The sequence below is a fragment of the Ixodes scapularis genome, unplaced genomic scaffold (assembly GCF_016920785.2).
Source record: "Ixodes scapularis isolate PalLabHiFi unplaced genomic scaffold, ASM1692078v2 PGA_scaffold6__148_contigs__length_123643588, whole genome shotgun sequence".
Classification (NCBI taxonomy): domain Eukaryota; kingdom Metazoa; phylum Arthropoda; class Arachnida; order Ixodida; family Ixodidae; genus Ixodes; species Ixodes scapularis.
In genome coordinates, this window is record NW_024609881.1 from 101,444,207 (window position 1) to 101,457,892 (window position 13,686).

The 13,686-nt window shown below is 45.8% G+C and overlaps 1 protein-coding gene across 1 annotated transcript in view; it reads right to left on the reverse strand.

Annotated features, from left to right (window-relative positions):
* Positions 1 to 1,410: 1,410 nt before the first annotated feature.
* LOC115317900 (carbohydrate sulfotransferase 11) overlaps positions 1,411 to 13,686 on the reverse strand; it is a 51,801-nt gene continuing 39,525 nt past the window's right edge. Inside the window, exon 2 of the mRNA XM_040221276.3 lies at positions 1,411 to 2,339. Within this exon, the coding sequence (XP_040077210.2) occupies positions 1,491 to 2,339 (849 nt within the window). The 3' untranslated portion in view covers positions 1,411 to 1,490. The remainder of the gene's footprint in view (positions 2,340 to 13,686) is intronic.

A 13,686-nucleotide genomic window follows, 5' to 3' on the forward strand; every position in this document is an offset into this window, starting at 1 on the left:
GAGCCTCGCACCGGGAGCTTTTTTTAGTGAGTTTGCGGCAATCCAAAGCAATATTGACTATATAAGCTTCCTAACAGCCAATATAGTGCTGAGGAAGTCGCACTTTTGAATCATGACGATCGGTAGTTCCGTCTGCTCTGCACTACGCACCAAGATGGCGGCGCCCACAACAATACCAAGGAACACAGTGCCGATACCCTAAGCGTAGCTCACTTAGTGGCTCTACAAAGGACTAAGGAATTAGCGCGAAAGACAACCCCTGCAAATAACATCGGCAACCGAGATGCACAAATTATATTTTTTCCAAATGGACCACGAACGACCAGGATTAAGATTTTCCATGTCTAATGTAACTTGCTCGAGGCCGCGGTCATCTGATTGTGACTCACGCCCAGACTGCCAGGCGCTAGCCCTATTCTTCCTCTTCTCAACCACTCATGGTTTGCCTCTGCCCAATCGCAACGAGAAATATAACACCGCATTGAGAGGATAACCTTTCGTTCCAAATTTTCTTTCTTTCCTCCTTATTTTCTCAATAAACACACTGACTTAAACAGCGAAGACTAAGCGTTTTTAATTCTGAGGTCAAGGACCAGGCGCAGAGCAGAAGGTGGCGAGAAATTACAACGGCCAGGGTCTTCCGTGCTTACAACCATTACGAAATTACCTAAGCAGTGTGGAAGGAGTAAGCTGTGCAGGACCACAAGATAGGGAAAAACGCGTTGTGCCTGTCCTCAGGCGCCCATCACTTACTCGAGGTGAGCGAGAAAGATGTGGACAAATAACCGCTGCGAGCCAATCAAAGCAGCGCCAAATGAGAGCCTGGAATGGCACATGGGCTGATCCAGCTTCGACGCTAGGGAGGCCCGAGACATGCTGAGCTTTGAATGAAGCCTCGGGAAGATGCACAGATTGTGACCAGACAGGCCATACTTAATGTCTACCTCGAAAATCTCTCTGTCGAATACTGTTGAGTGGCGGGAGGTAGAATTGGGGTACAATCTTTCGTCGAAACGAGCTTTCGTGAGTTTTCATGATCCCAGGTGTAGCTTGGGACTTAATAAAATGACATCTCCGACAGGAACTTGCCCACAGCAACCACGACGAATGCCAAAAAGAACACCAAGAATTCAACGCACGAGAGAGGCCTATTCACGGTGGTTACCTTTTCTGTGTTGTTTATAACTGGCTGGTTGCCAGTTATAACCTTTGTGGTTATAACTGGCAACCAGCGATTGGGCAGGCATTATCAGTTAAAGGAGGTTATGGGTATACACATGAGACACTAATTTTAGGCTACCGGCACACTTAAGTTCTCTAGACCAATATATTATTCAGTAAAGCTGCCTTCTGAATGCTCATTTGACGAGAAAATAGCTTTATAGGTTTCAAGCATGGGCCCTCCTTTACTCGACTGCAGATTCGTTGAAGCACCGGCTGTGAAAAACCCTCTTCGAAGTTGGCCTTATCCTTCGGTTTCGCGTGCAATTTCAGTGCAGATAGTCCCTGAAGTCGTACCCGAACATCTCGAAATCGAAGAAGAACCGGTCATATAGACGCATCACCTGATCGAAAGTGAGCTCCTTAAAAAACTCTCGGGCAGATTTGCGGAACCCGTGGTCGCTACCCTTGTTTTGCTGCGGAATGTCCTCGAGCCGTAAACCCAGCGTTTCAAAGAAAAGCGCGAAGTCCCTGTTTCCTGTCTCCAGCTTTCCGACGAACTCGTACTTGACGGCACAAGGCTGACACGTCACGTAGTACGGAGTCCAATGAGCGTTCATCTGGTTCACTGTCTGATTCAATATATAATCGATGAACTCCGGGAAGGTCACGTTCCGGCCCGTGTTCCTGACGCCAGGCATGTCGTTCCAGTAGTGCTCATAAAAGTAGACATTTTCAGCACGCGGGCCTAGCACCTTGTCCACGTAAGCTGAAACTAGCCTCTCGAAGGGGTGCCTCACGAACATGGCGGTTCTGTAGCTCTCCTGGCTGCTCCTCTGTAGAAACGTCATTGGTGAGACTGTGCGGACATGCTCATGAAAGGCAGTGTGTATACTGTCAAGTGTGTTTCCCATGTGACTGATGTTGAGCAGTTGACCGAAGATGGCCTTGACTGTGGTGGATGCAACTTTGCAGATGTAGCAGTAGCCAACTTTCTTTGTGGAGTCGATGATGAAGGAACATTCTCGGTTGTTGTAGAACACGGGTAATTGTTCGCAGCTTAAGTTGCGCTTGTTGAAGCGCCTCTTGTGATCCGCCAAGGTTAGCTGGTACGTATGACACACCCTGCTGACTCTTCTTGCTCTGAACGCAAAGTCATGGTCGCTGCGTCTAGAAGTCTGCGGAAACAAAAAAAAAATCGTAATTAACAGTAGATACGGGAAGTAAAAAACAACACTGGTCGTACATGGTACATTGCGGATTGCGGGCCTTGCGCGCGCGTACTCAATCTATGCTCAAAGAATCGTCACGTGCTCGCGCTCTTAACGGAAATCTCTTGCGTAGAATCTACGAAAAGTTATTGTAATCCAGAACCTATTGTAGGGTCGAGTGTATCCACGTCGACCTCATTCACTCTTATAGCACTCTTTTAGACAGCGAGATGTGAAATTATCTAGGATATCAAACAAAACGAAATAAAACTGTCTATTTAATTTCCTCTGCAACAGCCATGAAATCCGAAAACGGCCAACTCAAGGTTTACTCAAAAAAGTTCCGCCAGGACAACACTTGGAGAATCTGAAAAGAAATTGGAATCAGAATGACCACTATAGACACTGATAGGATGGGAAAGGCACGGCGTTTTCTCAGATGACCGGCCACCACCACGCGCCCGTTGCCTTCCACCGTGCTTTGGCTGCGTGAGCAAGCTCGAGGCTCACAAAACGCTGACGCACTGTCGAAGGCAGGAAGCTCATTGGGGAGGCGGGACAAGTGAGGGACCTCCCTGCCGTTCTCATTCTTTCAGTGACCATAGCAACACTGCGTATTACCTGCTCTCTGGTTGTGCCGCCGGGTGCTGGCGTTGGGCAGGAAGGTGGCGGTCGTAACCAGTCATAATATACCAGCGAGGCAACGAATACTGCGCACAAAATAGCCAAGGCTATTCTGAGCACCGTACGAGGTGGCTTCCTGGACATGGGAGTACAGTTTCGGGCACAGCAAGTTTACGGGCGCTCTCCCGGTCGAAGACTAGAGCGCATACACCAGAACTAGAGCGCACAGCGTGTACGGGTGCAACAGAGCAAATTTTTATTTTGCTGTTCAAATGCTCACAGCTGCACGAACCATGTACTGCCGAGCTCAGATGAGCACGCCACTTTCTGTGAAACGCTTGTACGAAGGGAAAGGGGGGGGGGGGGGGGTATCGTAGAGGCAGAGCGGCATAGAGTTCTGTTATAAACCGGAAATTAGAAAGTGGCGCCCAGGCCCAGGTTGATCGCCATGATATACGCAAATGTGGCTACTTGTCACGTGATCTCACAAAGTCCTTGACGTCAACGGTAAAATAGCAGCGATCAGAGCTGGCAGATACGAGTTGGTTCGGTGCGCGAAAGTCATGATGTGCAGTTGCTTGCCGACGATTTAGGACTTCTTAATATTTGGTTATAACGTGCTGCTATTACAGTAGCTTGCGTTTGATAGCAGTATTTTGTTTGGTGTGAAAGGCTGGTGCTTTCTTTAGCAATGTGCACGCGAACTGTTACAAAGGATCTGAACCAATCATTCGCAAAGTAGTTCATTTTTAACGTTCACAAAACAGTTCAATTATCCCCTTGAAACTCAGAAGGCAAATTCTTATATTTTTGATCGGGCAGTGCACACATTACTGCATTTGAAGTTGCTTAGAAATTAATATTATTAGGCTTTTGACCTTGCCGATAGGTATGAAATTTCCCGACTAACTTCTAGTTTATAATGAGACTCCTCTAAAATGGTTGTCTCATCCACCAGTCCAACATCTATAATCTTTAAAATAAAGCAGTTTTCGCACTGCACAAGTCAACGATTCTTTAAATTTAAAGCAACTCAGAAATGGGAAATGAACTGCACATGTTTCACTTTTGTAGGGTTAATTGCAGCCATAATTGTGTTTATAAAGAGGGAAGTTTATCAGTGGTTGATTATTTACTTGTTCTATTTACCCGGATAAAATAACCTGAACTTGTGTTCTTCCCAGATGTCCGAAGAAGCAATCTTGTAGCAAAATGTTGACTACCAGTCCTTTCATTCTCTTCAATAGACTTTTTCCAAAGGTGTGTGCTGCCTATACTTCGTTTCACCATAATTTGGCAAAGAGCAAAGGCCACAGCCCCCTCGAGCCAAGCAGAGAGACTGAGTGAAGGTATGGCACAGCACTCCGTAGAAGGAGACCACTCTGATTATATGTCGTCACATTCCTCTCTTCAAAGGTTCATATTGACCAAATTAAGATGAAAGGGAGTATACACTCTTACACCACCATTGTAGCTCGTGGGCTAATTACCTGATTATTTCATACTTCTCTAGAGTGCAAATGCACTCTAGATATGTACTGGACAATAACTTTATATTAGCAATCACCGTGAGCACGGGTCAGTGCCTATTGGACTCGAGGGCAGCACTGCCGTTCACTCACGTGCTTTACTCCCAAGAAAGAACATGGCAGCACTCAATGTTGCCTGATGGGGTTTTGCAGAGCGTTTATTATTAGACGTACGTGTAATGTCCTACTCAATAAAAATGCCTATATCCAGATTCCTCACATAGTATTAAACTAGATGCTCAAAGGTGTGTTCGTTTTTGTAATAAACTGTTTACAGAAACAAATATTTGTTACGAGTATGATATTTGTTTTCAGTAGCTGGGCCTGTTTTGTGCTCAATAATGTTGGTACGCTATGATGTTATCATACTTGCATAGTTTTAAATATGCTCTCGGCAATATCTACGAGGGCCCTTTGAGGGATTAGAAGAATAAACAACATATTCACATCACTGGAGTTTGTTTTGGGACGCATCAGATGTTCGGGAAATGTGGAAGCAGTGCAGCCCTCATGTAACAAGTCTGCCTATACTGCCAGCCTGGTTTGTCCCATCACAAGGGAGGAGGAAGCGGCCATTGTGGCTTCCTGGTCCCTTGTGAGCACGGCTACACGCGCTAAAAAATAGAATAAAGAAACGTCCCCCAGAAACTAACAGAAGCGCGCAAAACGATTGCCACGGTCACAATACAAAGACCGAAACATGCGAATACAACAAGTTTTTGGCGCTACTTTCGCAGGAACCAGTGACTTTATATACACTAACCTAACCTGGAAGAAAATAGCCTTTGCTTGATCATTATAATTTTTTTTAGGTATTCGTATTGTTCTTAAACTCCACACATTCTTTCGAAACTGAAGTTGGCGTCTGAATTAAGAAAAACAATATTAAACTGAATATTTGCCTTCGTAATTTAATTACCGCCATGCCGCACATTTTGATGAAACACTATGTCCTGTGACACCCAGTCACGTTTCAACAATGAACATATTGATAAAAGAAATAGTGTGCGATTTTTAACATGTCTCGAAAAAGAGTCAGCTACAGGTAGTTTTAATATCAATTAAAGCGCAGCCAAAGACACGAGATACAAGCAGAAACCACGGAAACTAAAAACACAAGGCCACGGTACATACTCTGCGTTTGATCGGTTTAGCAGATGACGGCTTATGCACCTGAAGACAAGCTCCGTTACGCAGTTTTTGCCGCTGGCTAAATGGCCTCATCCGTTAGCAGCTTCAGCAGCTTAATAAGTCATTATACCGAAAAGTAGAACGTAGAAATGTTTTGTGCCTGATACCTGATACCACCTTTAATGGGTAACGCGTACTAACGGTCCTGCTGAACAAATATTATTTTAGAAAGATAATGAAGATACTGAAGGCTTTCAATTTACTACTCACGGAGTACTACTTACAGTATTCTTAAGACCTCCACAATTGGGAAGTTTCTCTGGATTTTTTTTTGCAATCTTATAAAAATAAGGTATGCATGCGCAAACCTTATTGCACAAACGGAAGTACCCTCCTTTGCATGTAAGTACACCTTTTATGGGCACTTTAATTTAAGCATAACGCAGAGCTTTCCTGCGAAGCAATACTGTATAACACATCGACGCTTTCTTGAAACAAAAAGCGTCTTAAACATTCATGCCGAGCAATTATTTTTTAATCCACTAAATATATATAAGGAAAGCAGCCAAATGTTTAATCACTCGGTGATAATTTCCACGAAGGCGTGTGAAAATCGCTGCGCAGCGAATCAGGAGCCTATGGGCTCTAAGCTGGGCCGTTGTCAAGAAAGGCGGCGAGATTTCGAAGCGCCATGATTCGCTGCTGTGCCAAAGTCAATCGCGGTGCTGGTCTGTCGCAGAGGTCAACAATCATGCCAACATTGTCGCCGAGTGTTCAGCCATAGCCTCCTCTATACTTAACATGTCTGCCCAATGGTAACTTTGGCTTCGTCGCGCCTACTGGACATATTTGCTACTAGGGGCGCCAAAACCCCATACGGAAATGCAGACGACGCTTGTCCGCTGCTACAGTTCACTGCAGCTAGCGCAAACTACGTTATCAAGTTAGGCTACGTGATAACGTAAGTTTTCCATCTCAGGTTACGCGGTAACGTGTCCTTACGTGATCAAATAGGCGACAGTCTCAGACAGCCTCGTCCAGACACCACGAGGCTGTCTACGGCTCTTGGCTCGCGCACTGTGGCGCCACACGTACACGCACGGTCGTTTTATTTTATTTATTGATCGTGGGCACTTCAACACTTTGTACTTCGCCCCGACTCCTGGTGCTGCATTCTAAGTAGCATGACCCTACTGAAAAAAACCATTTGGCGCCTATATGAAAATAAACGGGTCCATACCGGTAACAGTTTAACCATACCGGTCACCAGTTTGTCAAAGGGGTCGCCCGTATGGCTCAAAGGGGTCCCCCGTATGAGCCATAACGGTCACCTATTTGGACAAACAGGTCACTCCTTTGTCAAACGGGTCGCTCGTCTGGGCAAATGGGTCGCTCGTCTGGGCAAATGGGCGACTCGTTTGGGCAAAGTTGTCGCACGTTTGCTCAAACCGGTGACCATGTTGCAAGCTGTACCGGTTTAATCAAACGGCTCTCCGGAGCCCGTTTAATACTGAACGTACAGATCGGCGGCGTGGGCACACCTAGCGTTTCAGCCGTGGTAGACAATGTTTGCGGAAGGCTGGGAGCGCCGATTCATCGATTTCAGATCGTCCGCGTAATGCAAGTAATTATATTTATATTTCGATTGCGCTGATGTTCGCTTATACTGCAACTAAAACTAACACCTTTTTTGTTGTTGTTTTACGTAAACGCACGACGTTGGTGAGCCGATATTTTTGACAGAACTTTAAAACTTTGTCCATCTTTGTTGCCTCAATTTACTTATTCAGCTCGAATCTCTCTTGCAGAAGACGCGACCGCGTGAAAGAATGTACGTCTAGACTCCGTTTCACTTTAATTCAAGACGCAGCGAAGGTAGCATGCGTACACGCGGCTGCAAGAACATCGAGCATTGCGAGACCACGCCCGCCGTTGCAACAGTCAAACTACGAGCTCGCGCTGAGTACTTTCTTCGGTCGGGCGCAAGCCGAGCTTCTGGCCGCCCCGCCGCCATTTCCGAGGTTCGAGCGTGCTAAAATGCGGGCGCGCGTCTTTTCTTTTTTTTTTTCGAGGTTACAAAAACACATCTAACTGGAATGCCTGGGGAGGGGGAGAGGGAGTGTCCCTGTGGTCCTCGCCCCCTCCCTCCTCTCTTGTCACCCGTCACGTGACTCGCAGCCGCGCGCGAGCTATACGGTGATAAGCATCGAGATCCGGAAGGGTGCGCCTAGCAGCCGCTTTTTTCTTTGCCTGCTTGTTGTTAGTTCCAGCTCGAACTTCGCGCGTCCACCTGCTTCGATCTGTCGCCTAACTCTGCGGTCTTATTAGGATGTCTCTCGACAACGTATTGGATGTGCACCAAAGCTATCAGTGTTCGAAAAGTCCTACGTCTATATCGGCAACAAGCGATTCTTCAAAGAAGTCAGGAATTCTTGCGGTTTGGTTGGGTTCGGCAACTGACAGCTTGTGCGCCACATCGTGTCGAAACTTCCAAGAACCCGTTCCCTCTCATTTGTGTTTGTGTGTTTGTCCTGCTTTGACCGTGTCGACAAAAATCACGGATTACATCTTTCAAGTCCGCTATTTTTATGGTAAGTGCGCTGCAACCTACTTCTAGGCAACGATTGACCGTTCTTCTGCTCGTATTCTTCCAGGTCATCTATATAATTATGCAGCCACTATTCTCGCGGCAGCCGGGCGAATAATTTCCCGAAAGTCTACCTTCATAGTCTAGAATTATCTCGGTTCTTGTTTGGTTTGCTATCTTCTCAGTTGTATAAAAGCTTGGAGTGCCTCTCACATTTCACAGATCGCTTGCACGTTTGTACTTGTCTACAGAAGACGTAATAATATTTGAGGAGAATTGAAAACAATCTTTTGTGTCTGTTTTCCTGTCGATTTGCAAGCACCTACGTGAGCACATTTGTTCTACGTGTTTCCTCCGTGTTATAAATAGGTTTATGATTTTCGGAACGTCTTAAATAAGTTTAAGATAACCAACCTACCAAACGATCCCCGTTTAGGGCTAGCGCATAATTTCCCGATTTGAATGGCACGTTCAAACGTGTGGTCACGTGCAAGGTCGAACGGGCACCTGTATCAAACGGGCACCCGTCTCAAACGGGCACCTGTATCAAATAGGTACCGTTTAGAGCGGGTACTGTTTCAAACGGCTACCCGTATCCCATAATCACGTTTGATCCAAACGGGTTGACAAGTTTGCGCCCGTTTGATTTACCAGTTTGCCACCCGTTTGAATTTCAAATGGTTTTTTTCAGTAGGGGATGCCTTACTGTTGTTTGCCTATGTGCAACTCGGACTCGCTAAAGAAGGTGCCCGGGATGTCGTTTCACGAGATTCCAAGCAACACCAACAGCAAGGAAGTAGGAAGCGATCAACTCCAGTGACTGCTCCTACTGGTCATTAAGCAGTCTTCTATGGCTCCCAGTGATTCCCTCATCAGGCACCAGGACAGCGAACGGGTATACTATCCATCAGAGGAGCTAGTGACGGTGTTTTATACGCTGAAGAACTTCGTAGAGGTTTCACTGAGAAAAAGCCTTTGCATGTAGCTGTTGAGACTGCGGTGGATACACGTCTGCACCATGGGGCTCTGAAATGAGTAAAGGCAGAGAAAGATGTGAACCCCATTACAAAGTTTTCCTTCAACTTCTGTGTACTAAGTATTTCAGGGTATTTTTCACAAAGTACTCGGCATTCATGACTGACTTAAGCATGACATTAAGATCTTCTTTAACAAGGGGGATCGGTGGCCGGAGGAGAAGACGTTGGTCACGCAAGACGTACCAAATATGAGCTCCGAAGGAGTGTCTACAACGGCCCTTCCAGGCCGCGGATTTTTTGTTTCTGCACCCACTGATGAGTACCAGGTTATATTGCCATCACTGCCGCGCGGAGCGCTTGCTCTGAACACCGTCATTCTTCACTGCGATAGCAAGAACCGCCCGTACAGGATTGAAGATTTCAAACAAGAGCTGGAATGCCTGAACGTCCTAAAGGAAGTGGCTTCGATAGGAGCGTACCAGATGAACCACGTCTGGATCGTCACCCTTCGGTCATCAGCGGCCAGGTACAGGTTAGTCTCGGCCAAAGAGCTCACGGTCAAGGAAATACGGTGTCTGGTCATGGACCTGAGCAACGCAGACGTCAGACTCAAGATACACTGGATCCCTTTCCACGTCTCGAATGATGCGGTACGCAAGGCTATGGAACCTTACGGCAAAGTCACAGAAGTCGCACGAGAAACCTGGAAAGCAGAAGGTTTTGAAAGCATTGAGTCAGTGACAAGACTTGTGCGGATCAACCTCAAAGAGGGAACGACTATTGACGGTATGCCACACCAGTTATGGCTGTTTGGAGCGAACTCCTTGATTGTGGTTCCCGGGCGCGCGCCTTTGTGCTTGCGATGCAAGCACACGGGACATATACGTCGTGACTGTCGTGTACCGCTGTGCTCGGAGTGTCACCGCTTCGGTCATGGGTCAGACGATTGTATGAAGACATACGCCACTGCCGTTGGACGCCAAGAAATCGACCCGGTGCATGAACTGTTAATGGATGCTGACGAGGCAGAGAGTACGGCAGCCAGTACTGCCTCTGCAGCTCTCATCACTCCAGGTACAGGTGGGAATGCATGTCTCGCCAAAGAAAAAGAAGTGGCTGCTGGTCAAGAGAAAAACGTTGCTGTACAGAATCTGCCTCTGGCAACTGAAGTGAAGAGTATTCCAGATCCACGGGCATCTGAAACTGAAGAAAACTGCGACCTTGAAGACCAACAAACAAAAGATGAATCACCAGAAATCGTTGAAGAAATGCCTGACGCAAGTCAGGTAAACAAGAGACCCCTTGAAAACGTAAAAAGCCTGGAGACCGAAGACAAAGACCTTGATAAGGAGGCCAAGTGGAATTTTGTTACCACCAAGAAAGGACGCTACAATGCAAAGCACCGCAACCGACAGAACTCACAGTAGCTAACAGTGACGGAAGCCTGGTACGCCAACGAAGGAAACCCGACGACAGACAATTCGAACTTACAAAATCATGGTCATAAGAAACGTAATTCGGAAACAAAAGGAAAATAACCTCTACGGGTAGCTCGCATACATAGTATCCATAACTTTAAGGAATGTGCGAAATGCAAGAACCTTGTTGTTTTGCATCTCTAAATGTTAGGGGACTGAATTCTAGCCGTAAACAGTACCAGTTGCAACGGTTGCTAGCTCAAGAACAACTAGATATTTTAGCAATTCAAGAAACCAAAATGTCTGAAGATGAGCAAGTTGAACGAGCCTTACAACCATTTCTTTTGAAATACGAAGTGTGTGTCAGTCATGCCGTAGGTACGTCAGCAGGATGCTTCCTCTTCCTAAAAAAATCCTTAAAGCTCACTAATTTGTCGGTAATTTCTCATGACCAAGGTCGTTTCATTGTATGTGATTTCACTATGTCAGATCTGTCTTGGCGAGTTATCTGTATTTACGCTCCAAATAAGACAATAGAGAGAGAGGTTTGCTTTAATTATCTCCGTCAGCACTTGGAATGTGACCGCATTGTTGTATTTCTTGGAGATTTCAATTGTGTATGCAACGTTACAGATAGGTCGGTGCGTAGAGATACCAATGACAACAGCGCGAACCTTTTAAGCAATATGATCGATGAATGCAACATGGTCGACGTAACGGAAATGAGTGGACGGAAGGGTCAGCTTCAGTTCACGCATTTCCAAGCATCCATGCATGCTCGGCTCAATAGGATCTACGTGTCATGCGACCTGATAAGTAATTTTCAAGAGTAGAACGTGAAGTCCTTCTTTTTTACCGATCACTGCTTAGTAACGGCGACATTTGGAAAGAGAGCACGGTCGACGAAGTGGTTACTCTGGAAGCTAAATGCAAATCTTCTCAAAGATGAAATTTTTGTGACTGACGTAAACAACTTATTCGAAAAGTATGCAGAAACAAATAGACAGTGCCTACTGGAAAGGTGGGAGCACTTTAAAGAGGACCTCAAGCAAGTCGCAATTGAACGGTCGACTACTATAAAGTCAAAAGCGAGAGCTTAAGAACGGCAACTGAATAGGGACTTGCACGTGCTTCACAATGCAGAATGTCAAAATCCTGGCGCTGGGCTAAAGGACATACAATTCCTGAAGTCAGAGATTGAGCTCTTACATCGGGAGCGTTACGAAGGTGCAGTTGTGCGTTCTCGGACGAACAAATTTCTTTTTGGAGAGCAGCCTACAAAACGAGCGTTGGCTTCTGAGAAACAATACGCACTAGCAAAAGATATCTACAAAATCGAGTTTAATAATCAGATTACAACTGACACCAGCAGTATTGAAAAAGCCTTCGTTCTATACTACAGCGAGCTCTTTGGGAGTAAAGTATTACGACCTAACTCTACAGGCCTATGCGGTTTGATAGCGAACGTTCCTCAGTTGCAAGATGACATAACGGAATGGCTCGAAGGACCAATCACGCTCGGCGAAATTGAGAAAGCGGTAGAAACTGCCCAATCACAAAGCGCCAGGGCCAGATGGAATTTCATCTGAATTCTACAAAAAGTTTAAAAATCGTAGTTGCACAGCGCTCCTGGGTGTGCTACGAGAAGCGTACGCAGTGGGAATGCTGCAGCCATCCTTCCTGAAGACTCACACCATTTTAATTCCCAAATCGGATGACCCCGTAAAACTGCGAAACTTTACTAACTATCGACCGATCACGTTGTGCAAGACTGACTATAAGATATTCGCAAAAATACTGACACGTCGGCTTCAAAGTGTCATTAGCCAACTAGTTGGTAGCCACCAAACCTGCGGCATTAAAGGAAGAAGTATACAAACAAATATTCATATCGCAAGAAGCGTGTTAGAATGTTGCTCAGAGGAAACAAAACAGGTTGCCACGCTCCAAATAGACTTGCAAAAACCATTTGACCGTGTCAGCCATGAAGTTCTTTCGCAGGTGCTGACACACGTCAGAATAGGTAAAGTTATATTTGATGGAGTAAAAATGGCTTATAAGGGATGCACAACGAAACTCATTATAAACCATAATCTTACTACAAGCGTCCCAGTTTCGTCTTCGGTCCGACAAGGGTACCCCCTATCACCACTATTGTTTGCTTTATGCCTCGAACCCTTCTGCTTGAGCATCGCTAAAAGCGAGAGCGTTCGCGGTTATAGCTTCAATGAGGTTGAGGTAAAAGTCGTAGCTTACGCTGATGATATTGCCATTTTTTGCGCTGACAAAAAAAGTATTGCCGAGGCGCTTTCTCTAACCAAGGTGTTTTGCAATGAAATTGTTGCTGCAGTGAACTGAGAGAAATGCTCTGGGTTTTGGCATGGCTCATGGGCAACGCGGCCAACTGAATACGAAGGCGTCCGGTGGAGTGATACGCCTTGTAAATATCTCGGTGTACCACTCCACCAATATCGTAATAGCACATCGTACTGGTCCGAAGTCACTAATGATTTGAAACGGAGAGTGTCAAAATGGCCGAATCGAGATTTGTCCATTTTTGCAAGAGCGACTGCATGCAATATTTTTCTTATTGGTAGGATTATGTATGTATTGAAAGTTCTGCATTGTGCCAGGAAGAACGTGCAAAAAATTCATAGAATTTGTGCTTTATATGTATGGAAGTCCGGATCTGAACTGATGAGGCGAGACAACCTCTTCCGGCGTATGTCCGTTGTTGGGATTGGCTTACCACATTTGTATGTTCGACAACTTGTGTCGAGGTTTTTCTTCCTCCGAGATCAGGAACAGCCATTTCTACGTACAATGATTCAGACAAAATTGGCTTGTCACTTCCCATCATTTTTGGTTTCATCCGAGAATTCAAAACCTATGGTTGCCATAGGTTTTCTGAAAGATGTCGTCGACTCTTTAAATTTTCCATCTACACGATTTTCACGGGAGTACCTTTCCAGTGTCAACAGAAAACACCTTACACGGGCACTCTTGGACATACTTTTTCCAGTACCTATCTATCGCGCCTTGTTCGCA